Here is a 15819-nt window from a genome sequence, read left to right on the forward strand (position 1 = left end):
TGCTCGGAGCCGAGATTTAGGTTGCGATTTATTTCTCCTGCGGCCGAGACTTTGTTTCTTTGTTCCGTCGTATACTGCCGCTACCCTGGTTGCGATAGGAGCTGAGTGAGCCGCGAAAGGTCATAAGATGCGAGATGTCCTGGCGATAGTATCATCTGTCACAAGTCTTCTGCAGAAGCGACTTCTTCAGCTATCATCATGCAGTGCAAAGTCTTGGCAGAAAAAAGTTACTCTTTCAAGTCCAAAGCGCTGATCCGCTCGCATCCATGCCTGGACAAACTATCTCGTATATCCATCAAATGCGTAGACAAGCTCGCTAACAAGAAATGTCAAGTGCGTATTCCAAGCTTATCATATGAAACACAGCTATCACCCTGGATCCTATACAAGCTGCGGCCTAGTTATATTTCGAGCGAGAAAAAAAGTAGAATGTATGGTATGTATGCGCCCCTCAAAAAATCGCTGCCGATACAAGGCAAAAGAAGTAAATAATGGTAAAAAGTAATTAAACAGAAAGAATACCCAAACGCCACGCCGTCATATCCCTAGATAACCTCTTTGCAGAAGCTACATCCATATTATTTGCCTTCTGAGCAAGATATTAGCGCGTCTCTGAGTAGTCATTGAGGGCTACGCAGACAGCTCCTCTGTGGTGGCCGTTGTATTGACGAATAATCTGTTGACTGTGCAGTTCCCACAGGCGAGCATAGTGATCTGAGCATGCCGTTACCAGATACGCCGAATCTGCACTGAACGCGCAGTCCCAAACCCACCGCTGATGCCCAGTCAGCGTAGCCTCGAGAGGCAGCGGCCTCGGTTCGTCCGACTTTCCATCTATTCTTGGCTTGACGTCCTTGATCTCCCAGATTTTGGCTGTGTGGTCGGCGCTGCATGTTGCTAGCTTCTTCACATCGGGAGAAAGTAAAATTCGGGTAATGTACTCTTTGTGAGCATTGAAATGTGTCACCGGGAGCAGCTCCGTCTGTTCATAGTTTTGACGAAGATGCCATATGAATACATTGCCCTGGAAGAACGTTAGTTAATTTGAGGGGAAACAACTTGACACCGCAGCTCCTGTATCTGACGTACTGCTGTATTCGCGGCGCATAACAGGGATCCGTCACTAGCAACCGTTACGCTCGATACCGACACGTCCTCCTCAGGAATAAGCTCGTGTGCGCAAGTATTCTCAGCCAGATCCCATATTCTCACACTACCCGACCTATCGCAGCTTATAATTTCGCCTTGATTTGGGTGAATGACGACGTCATTGGCAGGGTGGCCATGGTTGTAGCTTCTCTGTATTGACCCCGTCCGTGTTTCCCAAATCTTCACAGTGCCATCTTCGGAGCTCGTCACCATCCATTTACCCTCGCAGTGGAACGCTACTCCAGTGATGTTTCCAGTATGTCCCTCAAATGTAAGAAGCGGATTAGGATTCGTAGATTTGATGTCGTAAAGCTTCACTGTATGGTGGCCGGCCGCGGCAAGGAACCTCTTGTCGGGAGAGATACATAGGCGGTTTACCTGGGAGTCTGGGTGTTGGATCGTGCGCGAGCAGATTCCCGATAAGGCCTCCCAAAATCTGCATTGCGTCGAGTTAGCATTGTGTGTAGAGGAAGTTGCTTAGCCGTAGGTTTGCGAACCGGATCGTGTGGTCGTAACCCGCTGTCGCACATTATTAGCTCTCAAGTTCGCGACAACTGGTGGGCGAGAGGGGATCCGGTACTGACCTGTACATAAAATTACAGACATGGCGGCCGATATTAATAATGATACGCGCACTTGGTCGCCAGATGAGATATTACGTAGTTGTTGAGTAGAGTTGAAGTGCTTGAGGTCCGTTTGGCGAGGCTGTGGACGAATATTATTCCGAAGAGAGCCCGGGCGCAGCTAACTCATGCTAGAGCAGCTACCATTTGCAGCCGCCGAGATATGACCAGCTCCCAGCATCAACAAGAAATGCAAAAGAACTTGGCCGAGGATACATACAATCATCCACTGTGTTTAAAGGCCAATGCAATAGGATGCACTTTGCAGCTTGTGCTCCTTTGCCAAATGTTTCAAATGACAACACGTGACGAGCCACAGATGCGTCTGGCCGTCGGCTCCAGGATGGTATCGGCTCAAGATGCTGTCATTACACAAAAGCACTATCCTGATTGTGTTGACCTTATTTCTTGTCTAATTTAACTCTCATGACGGGCTTTTACTCGGTTCCGAGTCTGGCATACAGTTGGCCGAGTGGCTATTGAACTGAATCATGGATGCAGCACTCCATCTCTGGTGGCTGCTCAGCTGTCGGATAATCTATTACCTGTTCGCATGATGCGTCTATCGTCTTATGACATTGGCGTGTAACAAGAAGCCGAAAACAGCATTCTCTATGAACGAGCCTTGATTGAAGACGAAACATACTATTTTGTCGTTGGCTATCCCTCTCCCGAGTTCCATACGAAGTCTGCGTTTGTTGATCCTTGCTGCTAATATTCACTGGTTCAACCTATTTTCAGTCGGGCAGGGAAAACAACTTTAAGATACATTGATCCGTATATATTGATCTATTTTCGTTATATAACCTGTCCCATTTTGACAAAAATGCGCCACGCCTAGAAATTTCCACCAGTTAACAGCCAGCCGTCCATTGAGGAGTGATCAACGTTGAACCATCCTCCAAACCTCTCAAGTGAGAACGTTCTACATCATGTATAGGATGAAACTCCGCCTTTCCCCTCCATGTAACCACACTACAAGGCTATTTAGCCTCGCATTTTTTTTTTTTTAAAAAAAAAAAAAAAAAAAAAAAAAGAAAAGAGAGATATATGAGAAAGAAAAAAAAATCCGAAAGTATTCGCATGGACGCGTTGACATCTGAACATTCTGCTCAACGCAGCCTATCTGCGTTTTGAACAGACACCTGAAGGCTTGTGATCTGGACCTGAACTTGGCCGGTTATTTTGTCCTGTTGATGGCCTGCCGCTCTGACAAGCAAAAGGCGAACTCAGAGATGATGATAGATCCTGATAGTTGGACGGAACAAATCTGACAAGTGAGCCCTGGCAGTACTCGCAGCTGGGTCTTTATCTTTCGTCTCAGCAATCACATCATTGAAGCACATAGTGATAATCAAGACGTACTGTCTAATACTGCACATGTCGCAGGTGATGGGCACCAGGTCTGGTTTCATACCGGCGGCGAATCCAGAAGACATAGCTATTAATCTAATGGCAGTCTTACCCAGAGATGGAAATTTGAGAAGTAGAGAGAAGGTTGTTTTGGAGGCTAACTGTTGCGAATGTGTTTATGAGGGAGAACGTGTGGCGGAACCTCTGCTTAAATACTAATATCTACGCCGTCAGAGTTGAGGAGCTAAACAGTTGCTCATCCTGCTCGCCTGCTCGTCTTTACTCTACGCTATCTGGATGGCTATGAATCCTTTGACCGCTTCTGTCGTCGTCGGCCTTAGAGGAGGCCAACCCATTCGCTGCAAGACACCTCACTACTGTCTTTATTCCAACTTGTGTGGTTGCCTCGACATATAGCTGAGGCAACTAGACAAGAGCAACGTGATACCGACCCGCCCAGCTGGACATGGATTCTATATAGAATCATTTGCTTGAGCTGATATCAGCCAACATCCAAGCTCTGAGCCTATATGCGCCACCGTCACAGACAAGGTGCTCGGTAGCATTGAACAAGTTTTACCACCTCGTTAAGTGCTCTCCTCACTCTTCTCACCTATCGTTCTTGACGAATAATAGGCCTGACAGCCACAATTTTACTATAAAATGATACTGAATTGAGCACTCAATTGCAACAATGGATCTATACGCTGTCCTCTCTTAACCGGTCCGTTCCATTTTGTGTGAAGATAATGGTGCTGAGATGCTGCAGCCACCCGTGATGGTGATCGGATCCCAGCCCTCTCATTTGCCCATAGCCGGACCGGTCAGGCCTTTGACGATTACTTTATCGAATCATAAAATTTCGCCTAGCTGGGTTTGATCGTATCATTGATGGAGGTGTTGAAGTTTCAGCCGCAAAACAGGCGTCTGCAAGATGACGCTTTTTCCAATTCTGGCAGCTATGGCATCCTTCCTCTTATATCGCAGAACGGAAAAGGCGGCTATTGCACTCTTATCACCACTCCGATGGCTAATCATTGGGCACGCAGCATCCGTCCCTGGCTGTCTTAAGAGTGATGGATCCGACGCAGTGGCTGGTGTTCCGGAACACAAACAACATACAGGCTTCCCTGGTTGGATACTCTCCGCCAAGAGAGCAGTTGGCCAGCCAAGACGCGACTTTCAGAGCCGGTCACCAGGCCTATATCGGCAACCTTCTTGGCTCCCTCCCATACGACTTTGGACCAAACAATACGAGCCACGAATCGAAATCCGTTTTGTGTACCCTCCCGCTTCCCTAGAGTCAGTTCAGCCAGTAGTATTCAGCTGACATTCTGAGGGGACGAATCCCTCATCCAGCTCCGTTTCCTGATCCGATTACATCTCTGCAGAGTACTATGTATGTCATGTTAATCCCGCTGCCGACCGGCAACGCCTCAATGATCGACTCAAGGAAAGCTGCATTGGGCATCAGCCGATGCAGATAGCCATCCCGAAACACTTTCACCGGCCCGCCACGTGGGAACCCGTTGCCGTCCTTTCCACCCTTGCCTTGTGGCAGCACAGTTCTTCTCCCTTCACCGGTTTTTCTCATTTAACTTGTACGCCCATCATGACGGCGTGCAAAGACGCCATTCTCGGATCTACTCCGACTAGCGGTTACTCGCTTCGCAGTAAATATACCCATACCGAGGAGGGGGATAGAAGAGAGAAGAATAATGTAGCTTGATTCGAGGTACTCTCCTTTTTCTTCCAGGTAGCATAAGTTGGGAAGTTGTTTTACGCAATCAGTTGAGACCCAAAATAAGGCAACCACCGGTTTCCTTCACCACTGTAACACAAAGCCATCCGAGAACGCACCCTTTTCTCTCACTTCTCCTTTTGCCATTGTCATTCTAGACAAGCGGTGACCCGAACTCTGATCCCGTTTGACAACCATAAAATAAACAATCTGCGGGTAAGCGTCGCTGGAAGATGTATTATGAGTACACATACAATGTATACGAAGGAAGAAAAGCCAAAACAAGCCACTCGATATGCTGGAAGTTGCCCGAGAACTTTTCAACACCAGCCAGTGATTTTTGCAAAAAATCCTTGTTAATTCTAAAAATTGGAAAAGGATTCTTGGACATGGCTTGCCACTACTTGCTAGTTAGTCCTTTTGAGAGCGAGAAATATCACTGCTATTGCCTTTGTTGTAGATACTACACGTACGCAATGTGTTACTGCTACATTATCTTGCATTGAGATCAATTAGAAAACGGAGAAGCAAGAAGAGAGCCACGTTATACTCGTTGTAAATCACCCAACGACAGACAATCCCATCTCAACCAGCTAGACAAGGCACAAGTTATTCTAAACAACACAAGGTGTATTTTAAGTATATAGCCAAGTATTCTTGGCAAATAGACGAGAGGGAGAGAGTGGTGATAGACTGTAACGTCCGAAAGTTCTCCTGGGCGTACCACTAGTATTGCGCCGACGAAAATATCCCGTAGCGAGACTGTGATTGGCTGTGAGGCGTTGAGTTTGTGAAGCCTTCGGGGGGTTAGACTACTTTATTTTCTCCTGTGACTAGTAGCACAATTGATAATAACGTTAATACGGTGGCTTGTATGCTATGGGGTCTAAGCGAAGTAGTAATACCGCTAGATGGAGTGGATGAAAGGTCGGTGAAGGCAAGTTACCATGTTCAAATCACATGAAGAATCAAGTAGTGGGTATATAAAACAATTGCTCTCAATTTATTGGCTTTCCTTCCTGAGTAAAGATTTATTTTCTCTTTATAGCCTTATTATATAGGAAATGAACAGAGACCCCCTGGCGAGATAACAGATTAGGAAATTCGTAACCATAGAGTTCATAGATAAGAACAACAAGTACATGAAAAATAAACCGTCCAAAAGCCATCACAATGAAGACGGCTGCCTCATTAGGGACCGATAACCAGAGCTGAGAGTCAGCACCTGGCGCCGATGACCAATTGACGATAGCCCATCCCAAACGGCTCGCAAATTCGTGAAATACCGAGACGCCAACAGTTAAAGACTGGGAAGCCAGGTCTGGACAGCGGAATCTCTTCATATAGTGAAAAAGACAAGGAAATAATAGTTTAAGACAAGGAGAGAATAAAAAAAAGGAAAGGAAACAAAGAAAAAGAAATCAAGTTAAACCAACGGGGAATCAACAACTATACACAAAACAATTCCTGAGAAAAATCTTTGAAAAGGAGCCTGCAAGATTTATAGAGCTGGAGCAGTGGCAATCAAAGCAGACATAACAGCAACTCCTCCAATTGCCGCATATCCAAAGATTTCCGCAGCTTTGCGCAGCCGCTTTGTTGGTGACTCATTAGTTCCAGATTGGTGGTCGTCAATATCCATGGCAGAGTCATTAGGAGTCCTGGGTCTAAGTGAAGATGATCGTTGAGCTGGATCTCTCTCAGCAAATGGAATTTCCTCAGCGGTCAATTCTGATATCTCCACAGCTTTTCGCTTGCCATGAGAGGACTTCTCTTGCTGATCAATGGGCTGAGGCTGAGCAGCGCCCATTTCAGGAGCAGTAAACGAAGCCTGTTGCTGCTGGGTAATTGCATTTTTCGTGACTTCAAACTGATAAGCAGAAGTCTCGTCTAGATCCAAAGGAGGGGTGACATTCTCTAGCCCAGGATGCTCTTTGAGAGGAGAGTTGAGAAACTCAGCACCTGAGTCTAACAGAAGGCTGGACTCGGTTGCTCGGTTGAGAGCAACGTCCTCTGGCCAAAATTTTGGCTCAACCAGCTCAGGAGCTGCCGGAAGGTGAATGCTTGCTGGAAGCTCATTTGAAGCCGCATCATTGTTGATGTCGGTAGTTGTATTCTTGTGATCCATAGAAATTTCCTGGGACCGGAAGGTATCGTTGAATGAGGGTAGATGTACGCCTTCTGCATGATCGTTCGGGGCCGTAGCTGCGTCTGATGCTGAGAGAATGGGTGGAAGACAGTCGTTTTCGAATCTATCCACAATTTCGGCCTCATGGATTACAGCGGCCTCGACGTCAGCTGTGGTGTGGTCGTCGTCTAAGAAACTGCGGCGTAGGGTTTGATCAGGAGAGCCAGTCGAGTGATCTTGAAAGAATTTTGTTAGCCGTACTGTACTTTGCAATTTAATAGGGTGGCATAGTGAGGAGGCTTACCATCGTTGTCTTCCGACATGTAGTCTTCTTCGTAATCGTCCCCATAGAAGAGAGCGTCTTCGTCTGAAGAATGCACCGCTCCTGGGGGAGTAAATTTCTCCATCATTGGATCTTGGACGGATCTGGTAGATTCGGTGTGGTCTTCATGCTCAGGCTCAGATGAATCCATCTCGTGATCGGATTCAATAGTAATGACAGCATTACCCGAGACCATGAAGCTGGGGTCTGGGCGTATACCATGATCTCGTAGTATTTGGGAGGAGCTTCGAATAGCGTTATCTTCTTCGGCGCTAACCTCATCATCACTATCGTCTGGAACTCGGAAAACTGTTGGGCCCTGAAGGGAGCTATTGGCATATTAGGAGAGGTTGTTGAAGAAGGGGGATATACGATTATAGGCTGGTCACATACCTGGGTGTGCCAAACTCAATGCTGGCTCGCATAATGCAGGGTGGGTTGGTTTCTGATCCCCTATCTATGGGGATACCGAACTGAATGAGATCTCCGTCCTTTACCGCTTGAGCTTGGTGCTTCTTCAAGCGGGTATCGTTGTAAAACGTGCCGTGGAGAGAGCCGATATCCTTGATGAAGACCCTCTGCATAGAAATTAGCTGGGAACAGATTCGTGGAGTAAAAGGAGTAAGAGGGAGTATCATACCTGGGACTGTGGATCGAAAATAAGCTTGGCATGATCTCTGGACATAACGGCAGAGTCGATCCAGCCATTATCCTCTCGGGCAGCGAAAATGCCATTCTTTTTACTCATGCGTCCAAGGGGGACAGTAGTATTCGACTTTCTGAGCAATAGGCTGCGAGTTGGAAACGCAAAATCAGGGGTTGGGTTAACAACCGTTAGGGATACCAGAGCTGTATCAAAGTTAGTCGTCAAAATGTTGGAGTGTTGCGGCGCATCCAAGGGATGGTGTGACGTACCTTCGTCACGATAGACTGATGGCGCCATGATGGTCGATATTTGGATTGGCGTGGGCTCCTGCGATGTATGCTGACGTGGGCAAATTCGGTCAGAATCGAAGAAAAGATTCGGCGTGGATACAATTTTCGATCAACCTAGATATTGGCTTCCTGAGCTGGCCCAAGCTGTCGATGCCCGTACAAAGGATGATTTCCTGTCTGCTTCTGCTTCCTTTGGCGGATAGGCACATCAAACCAGGCGGAAGAAGAGAGGAGAAGCAAGCACGAAAGATTCCAACCAGCGGAAGAGAAGAGAGCGAAGGCACAAAATAAAAGAGAAGAGAAGAAAGTAAATAGGACGTGAGTGGCTGTGTGAAGTTATTGCACAAGAGGGGAGAAGAGTCGAGGCTTCGGAAGTGAAGGATGAGGTGGGGCTCGAGTCACCTTCACCTCACTACGGGAGTTTAATGCTAGGTGCAGCGAATAGTGGTGCCAAAGGGCTGAAGGCAGCTGGCGCAAGTATCCAGCAGGTACAGGCTGTTCAGCTCTGCGTACCTCGACTCGTCGTATCTGCAGCGAGGTCGACAGCTGTTCGGGCACCGAGTCGAAGGGAATTCAAGGGGAGGTTTGTTTGCTCGCCTGTCTCACGCTCTGCAGCTTCCAAGGGAGACATAAGCAGTACCAGACTGGCCGATGCAGCATACATGTAAGGTACCTTGGGTCTTGACACCAGGTCCGCCGCGGCCGCTACCAGTGCCCATGGCAGGGGACGGGAGCAGATGCATAGCGCCTGGCAGCAGTGGTGTTTCAGCGCCTGAGTGGTCGAGCAGCAGGCAGCCTAGGCAGCCCCAGGCAGAAGTGGGCAGCGATAAGCCCCGCGGTGGGTGGCTTTATCGGAGCTTGGGTGGGGCGTGAGTATGTCACTGGCATCGTATATTTGCACGTTCACGAGTATTTGCTATGTAGCCGCCGTCACCGAAGGGCAACGTAGAGGGCACCAATATAAAATGAGCATGAGCGCAAGTGCAGCATCTTAGACGGGCACATGTGTAGGTAGCTGCTGAAAGCTGCATGATGGGCTCGAAATAAGATTTGTCGACGCAGTCTGCGGGACCCAGCAAGCGTACATATGCGCGGCTTGCCAGGTGGACGAGTACTGATACATAACCCCTGTGTTGGCTGGATGGATGGATGCGGCCAGCCCTGCTGCAGCTGTTCTGCGCTGCCTTGGCGCTAAGCTGTGTCAATACAAGTATGACTCTATTATAATGGTATTATGCATCGATATTCGGTACTAATCCAACATGGGGAACTCGGCTAGGGTCCACAGTGCAGGTTACATGCTATACCTATATATATATATTGCTTGTGCCAGCAGCATCTGACTTGTTTGCCAGGTTCTGGCTGTAGCGATGGTCTGCAACCTGCCCGTAGAGAGAGAGGAACTTTGTTGGTCATGGATTGCTGTTTGAGTAAGCTATTCAACACTTCAACACAACACTTCAAATCCTAGTAAAATTCTGTTGAGCCAAAGCTAAACAAGCAGCTGCATGGCTAAATTGGCGAATATCATTTTTCACAGGCTTGGTGCAGCAACTTAAGATGTAGCAGATGTACTTATACGGAACAAACTTGCCGCCACCATCTGTGTAGGCTTTGCGGCTCTTCTGAAAAGTGGAAAATCCCTCGCTACTCATCCGTTAATAAAGCATTCAAGTTTCAACATCTCTGCTGACCCGAAGCCCAAAGTCGCGAGACATGCCCCACCAACCATATTCCACGACTAGTGCATGTACCTTGGCATGCAGCTCCATGTCAACTCACAGCTTCAACTGGTCTCGTCACGAATCAGGGCTGCAGCACGTGGAATAGGCTGTAGAGCTATGTGGTGTAAGTCAAAGCAGAGAAAGAATCCCTCTTCTTGGAGGGCTCACCGAAGCAAATGGTTTAGCGAATGAAAACTCACAGCCGGGTAATCAAGTCAGACAATACTAGCAGTATCATGGTATTACTAGCACGTTGACCTGCTAAACCGGCTTTATTGAAACCCGTCCAGGCGCGTAAAGTGGCTACAGCATATGACGCATGACCAGCAGGGATGTTGCGTCTTTTGCGGAGTAGCTCAAGATGCCGCCGGTACGTGCAGAGAGGTACAGCGGTACCATCTCCCGTCACTCTCCATCCATATCATCAATTTGTCGTCACTGTGTTTCCCCGCCATGCTCGAGGCTGGCCTTCGTTTGCAATACCGGACACCGACGCCGAAGTGAGTCCGACGAGTGCCTAGATGGCAGAGTTGGAAGAGAGAATATCGAGCGAACAATCTCCCGACTTTTCCCGGAAAGCCAGGTCGCAGCAGCTGTTTGTTCGTAGCTCTGAGTACCTGCTGAGACAAGGTTAATCGCCACAGTGCCTTGGTTTACGAGCCTAGAGGTGTGCTGTGTAAGGCATATACCCGGAAATAAAGGGCGCCAATAAAATTATACATATTGCCTAGGATTCATAATACACAACGCCGATAGTAATATTACCAGGCAGGCCTATCTGCTCGTCCCACTTTGTCCAGCTCTTGCAGCTCTCACATGTCTGCCGATCGAGGGCCATTTGACCAGTGCCCTAAGCATGTACCGGCTACATGCCCCGAACAGCCTAGCGCGCAGCATCTCACGGCCACGTTCCAGGTAGCGGCGACATGGAGCTCTGGTGGACGGTCATGCCGGGCAGGCGCACGCACAAACCTGACGCCACCGAGCCACTCAGCTCTGCTTTTATTCTTCCTTGTTTCTCCCTCTCCCTCTTCGCCTTGCTTTAGCTGTTCTTGTCTCCTTAGCATCGTTCCACATTGTCGTATTTACGTCTCTGCTCTCGCTGTTTTGCCTCCAATTTGCTCTGCATCTCGACACTTGCCCAGGATTCCCATGGACGGTCTACTTCTCGATACCCTCACCAGACTAGCATCCGAAGCACTCGCAAGCAACCTGCGATCCTACAGAAGCAAGCGAAAACTGACGTGACGGCCCCTGTGCTTTCACCTAATCTAATCGAATCGAAGGGGAGAGCAAAAGACTGGCTACCAAGGGCTGCAGAAGCGGAATAGTGGGACGTTGGATTCCATACATCCCCCTACTTCCATTCCCATCGACTTGAAGACTTCGGTGCAGCGTCATCGATTCTTCTCTTGTCCAACTTGAAAAATCCATAGCCAATCTCCCAACAATCCAGCAATTTCTCTCTCTCTCTCTTCTATTTTCTCTTTATACAATACTAGTCGCACCGCTGTTCTTCAGCCAGCAAGCCTTCAAGATGATGAACCATGCTCGAGTCAAGGCCCTCAAGGGCAATGGAAAGACCGTCTCCAAGAAGGCGATTAAATCCGGCCGTGCATCAGGAAGCGCAACGCCGCGAAGCTCTCCTCTTCCGTCGCTATTAACGTCACCCACCCATTCCGCAGCGCATAGCCGCGTCACATCCGACGTCAGCGACGATGACGGCGATTTTGAATTAGACGACATGGCATCAAGTGTCTACTCCGGCGAGTCTGTCGACGAAAATAGCGACGAGCCCCATGCTCCGGTTTTCGACACAAGAGCTCTTATTGACGGCCTCCGAGATCGAAAACGTAATAATGGCGAGATGCGAGAATATTTCCTCAATGCCTTTATCAAAGCAGTTCGCAACCATTATACCGCCGAAACTCATCTTTGGCTAGACGATGCCGCAAGTGAGCTGGCAGACCTTTTCCTTCACGATTCAAATCGTGCTGCCACAGCCAAGGAACGCCTTTTGAGTCTACATGCCTTTGCTCTCACAGTCGGAACGGTTGGATCTTTAGAGATCTTCGATGGAGCGCAGAGGATACTCAAGCAAGTATTGATGGACGACGATGACGATGACTGCCGCATCTATGCGATCTACGCGCTCTGTATGACAGTCTTATATGGCGGTGGCCTGGAAGAGGCTGCCCTGGAGGTGATGGAATATTTGGTGGAGATTGTGCGAACAGATGGAGAGTCAATCGAGGCTCATGACAATGTCGAGATTGTCGCAGCCGCTCTTCAAGGCTGGTGTTTCGTTGCTAGCCATGTGGCTGACTTTTCTGACTATGCCGATGCGGCCATGGATGCTTTTGTGGATCAGCTGGACAGCGATGACGTTGACATCCTGTCTAATGCCGCTGGCTGCATTGCCCTCGTCTTTGAGGCATCACGGAACCACATTGAAGAGACCGGCGAGCCATTCCAGCTCCAGTACGATCCGCAAAGACTGGCCGGTCGTCTGAGCGAACTGGCTAAACTGAGTGCTAAATCAGTATCGAGGAAGCACCGCCGGAGCTTACGAGAGAACCTGCTCAGCGTAGTGACCTCTCTCGAGAGGGGCGTTGGGCCCTTTTATTCTACTGCTATATATGTTCCTGAAAAGGGCGAACATGTACCCGCCGCGCAACGCACCGATGATGGCCAAGCAGAGTACGGTTATCGGTGCAAGCTGAGGCTTGGTAACCATGTTGCCAAGATCGATACTTGGTCTCTCTATTTCAGAACAAACCTTATGAGGGTGATTTTTAAGGCTGGGCTCCAGCATCACGTCTTTATCAATCCGGTTGTAACCGAATGTTTGGAGGACGCACATTTTATACAAGACTACTCACCCGCCCCAAGAGGATCAAAGGGTCGAAAGAAGTAGTCGGGTATATTAAACTCCCTATATAGGACAACTTAACCTTCTATCGCTATCCTTTCTTTCTTAAATCCTATCTTCTTTATTGGTTCCGACATGCAGTATCCGAGAACTAGGCTGCTGCTATAGAGGAGCTTTCCCTCTTTCTTCTTTCTCAATATCTCTTCTCTTCTTTTTCTGTTTTCGAATTTGGAATACGGAGCGGATCAATTGTTAGAATTGGAATTACCAATACCTTTTACTGCACTTCATTTTGTCAAAGCCCTCTTTATATTACTATATGCTTGGTGGTGTCTGAGTTTGGCGAGATGAGATGGGTCAAGCTTTCATATGCGACTTTTCAGAGACTGTATAGTAACTATATCAGCTTGAAATTACTCTATATTTTGTACTTTCGCTCGACCTTGGCTTAATTAGTAGTGGCAAGTACTTGGTTCCTGTTTCATCTCTTATATGATATGACCTGTATGGGACCTGATTCATGCCATGGTAGCTTAAGTGTTGACCTTGTAATATTACATAGATGTTCGTGTCAAAAACTATTCTTATGCTCAAATGACTAGTAATGGTTGCTATTTATTTGATTTAAGAACTTTTCGTCCTTTTCATTATGTTTCTCATCTTGTATAACGAACCCTATTCCTTATTCCTATCGCCACTTTCTGTTCAGTATATACTTATAACAAAATACCAGTGCGCCGAATCCATGCAGTCTAAGGCTTTTACCGTGTAATTATCTCATATACCCAAAGTTGGAGTCGATTATGGCGAGAGTTGAGCCACACAAGTTTAACAACTTGAGCAAGAGTTCCAACCGACAATGAAGTCAAAACACTTTTCCTTTTCCAAGAGGCTGTAACCAAAGGCGCAGTCCAAAGATCATCAGTGCTCCCAAAAGAGTAAGAGATGCAGAGAAGGATTGGACGGAGAACCAGGTCGCGGTTGCGTCTTTGATGGCACCGCTGGCAGGTCCGCTGGACAAGGCGCTGAAAGAAGCAAAGGCCATCATGAAGCCAATACGCAGGCCAATATGGCCCATATCTGGAGTGGTTTGCGCTACACAGGCAGATCCGAGAGGGATGAGGCCTCCGGAGAAGAGTCCGAAGAGAAGGGTGAAAGCGATCATCGAGCTAAGAGTCGTCATGGCGACCCAGCAGAAGGTGATTCCGGCGGTCAAGACACCCATTACAAATAAAACATTAAATCTGATGAATTTTAGTTAGCAATCATCCGAATTAAGTAGTCACCGTCCCGTCCCGGGAGCAAAGTGGAGACTTACCGGCCGAAGCGGTCCGCGATCCAGCCGCTCCCCACACGGCCGACGAAAGAACCCGTGTATCCAATCGCAAGGAGACTGTTGGCCATGGTAGATCCCACGCCATGCTGAATAGCAAATAAAGGGATGAAGTAAAAGGGAATGAGCATGCCTCCATAGATGAAGAAGAGAGATAGGCAGAGAGCGAAGAAGCGCCACTCGAAGACGGCACTGCGGATGCTCCTCTCCGAAGAGGACTTGATTTGGCGGCCCTCGGTGTCGTGGCCGGCAGCATCGTTGCGCTCTCTAACGAGAAGGCAAGCGATTAGAAGGATGGGGACGGAGATGAGGGCAATGATTCGGTGGACCCAGGGGGCGTCTAAGACGGTAAAGAGCTTGTTGATGATGAGGGGCCAAAAAATGCCGCCGACGGAGGAGCCTGAAAGAGCGATGCCGAGGGCGAGACCTCTTTTGTGATTGAACCATTCTGAGATGGCTCCAGTGGCAGGGTAGAAACTATATAGAGAAAATGAACAAAGCGCTTTAGTTTATTTGATTCATTCGATGGCGCTGCTAAGAAGGGGAAACTTACAGCAACGCATTGCCAATACCGAGGAGGATCCCTTGAGACAGGAGATATTGATAGTAGTGAGTAGCAAAGCTGGAGCAAATGAAAGAGAGGAGGCAAACTGCAGTGCCAGAAAACATGAGAGCCCGAGAACCATATTTGTCAAAGATGGGGCCAACGACGGCGCCGCCGAGGAAGAGAATAAAGAGCTATTACAGACAATTAGTATATCATAGGCTAGCATGATGATGTCTAAAAGTTTCTTTGGCCTGTTGTTACATACCTGAACGCTGCCAATCCAAGTAATGGTGGATGTAGAAAGCCAAGTCCATTGAGTTTCGTAGCGAGCCTGAAAGGTGCCAAAAGAATTTACAAGTCCTATAATGGAGATTAGCCTCAACTTTCTTTTTTCATCTTTATATTATGCAACTTGAGAGAGGTAATGTATTGTGAAGAGAAGAATTGGGAGAGACTGTAAGTAAATCTTACCAAAAGCAATAGCAAAGTCCAAGAATCCTCCAAACACGACAAGCCAAGCTCGGACACCACCATCCGGAATGCTACTGCTGCCGTCAACAACAATGGGCTCCTCAAGAGCTTTGATCTCTTCACTGGTAGCGAATGAAGTGGCCGGAGACTCAAGACCGCCGGGACTAGCCGCCTGGGCGGGCGGGATGTCGATGATGTAGACTCCCGAAGCGATATCGCGAGCAAATTGAGCGTCTTCCATTGGGTTGGGAAGAGTAAGAGACATTATCTTATCTTTTTTCCTTGATCCAAATATTAAGAAAAATTATTAGAGCTTTTTTTAACTTTGCTTTTTTCTGTTGACCAAAAAGGAGAGTCTATTTTCGACGGAGACGTCTGTTGACGGTTTCCTTGAGCTCAAGAAGAAGGAAAGAAAGGAGATTGTATTAGGAAGAAAAGGTTGAGATGGAACAAAAGAAGTGGCACAAAAAAAAACGTGGCATAGAAAAAAAAAATTTTCTCTTCAAATTCATTCCCAAAGTGCAAACGGATTGAAGGCCATGCATGTGTGGGCCGGTGGGTGACTGTAAGGGCGCGCCAGCACCTCGCCAGCTGGCAGATTGACGTGGAGGGCTTGACGG

General features: G+C 47.9%; 4 protein-coding genes across 4 annotated transcripts; 1 reads left to right on the forward strand and 3 right to left on the reverse strand.

The window, feature by feature from the left end:
- Positions 1–353: 353 nt before the first annotated feature.
- Positions 354–1755, reverse strand: GGI43DRAFT_429383 (TOR complex subunit LST8; the record flags this gene model as incomplete). Its single annotated transcript, XM_083209108.1, has 4 exons — positions 354–1024; positions 1090–1585; positions 1647–1668; positions 1734–1755. The coding sequence occupies 4 exons, from the start codon at positions 1753–1755 to the stop codon at positions 602–604; spliced, it is 963 nt and encodes a 320-aa protein (XP_083064604.1). The 3' UTR covers positions 354–601.
- A 4612-nt stretch (positions 1756–6367) lies between these two features.
- On the reverse strand, positions 6368–8259 carry GGI43DRAFT_379170 (uncharacterized protein; the record flags this gene model as incomplete). Its single annotated transcript, XM_083202793.1, has 5 exons — positions 6368–7230; positions 7299–7645; positions 7710–7894; positions 7957–8165; positions 8232–8259. 5 exons carry the CDS (start codon positions 8257–8259, stop codon positions 6368–6370), a joined length of 1632 nt encoding a protein of 543 aa, XP_083064605.1.
- A 3109-nt stretch (positions 8260–11368) lies between these two features.
- Positions 11369–13501, forward strand: GGI43DRAFT_137421 (interferon-related developmental regulator-domain-containing protein). Its single transcript, XM_083199258.1, has one exon. It carries the CDS (start codon positions 11514–11516, stop codon positions 12891–12893), a length of 1380 nt encoding a protein of 459 aa, XP_083064606.1. The 5' UTR covers positions 11369–11513; the 3' UTR covers positions 12894–13501.
- A 212-nt stretch (positions 13502–13713) lies between these two features.
- On the reverse strand, positions 13714–15490 carry GGI43DRAFT_429386 (MFS general substrate transporter; the record flags this gene model as incomplete). Its single annotated transcript, XM_083209109.1, has 5 exons — positions 15200–15490; positions 14994–15088; positions 14735–14919; positions 14167–14658; positions 13714–14092 (listed from the first exon to the last, which is right to left on the reverse strand). Exons 1-5 carry the CDS (start codon positions 15462–15464, stop codon positions 13714–13716), a joined length of 1416 nt encoding a protein of 471 aa, XP_083064607.1. The 5' UTR covers positions 15465–15490.
- Between the last annotated feature and the right edge of the window lie 329 nt (positions 15491–15819).

This window comes from Trichoderma evansii (assembly GCF_050947405.1).
Source record: "Trichoderma evansii strain SZMC 28006 chromosome Unknown GGI43scaffold_2, whole genome shotgun sequence".
NCBI classification, from domain to species: Eukaryota; Fungi; Ascomycota; class Sordariomycetes; order Hypocreales; family Hypocreaceae; genus Trichoderma; species Trichoderma evansii.

Excerpts from the sequence above, each read along its gene's own strand:
- GGI43DRAFT_137421 (XM_083199258.1), top strand. The coding sequence starts at position 11,514 with ATGATGAACCATGCTCGAGTCAAGGCCCTCAAGGGCAATGGAAAGACC.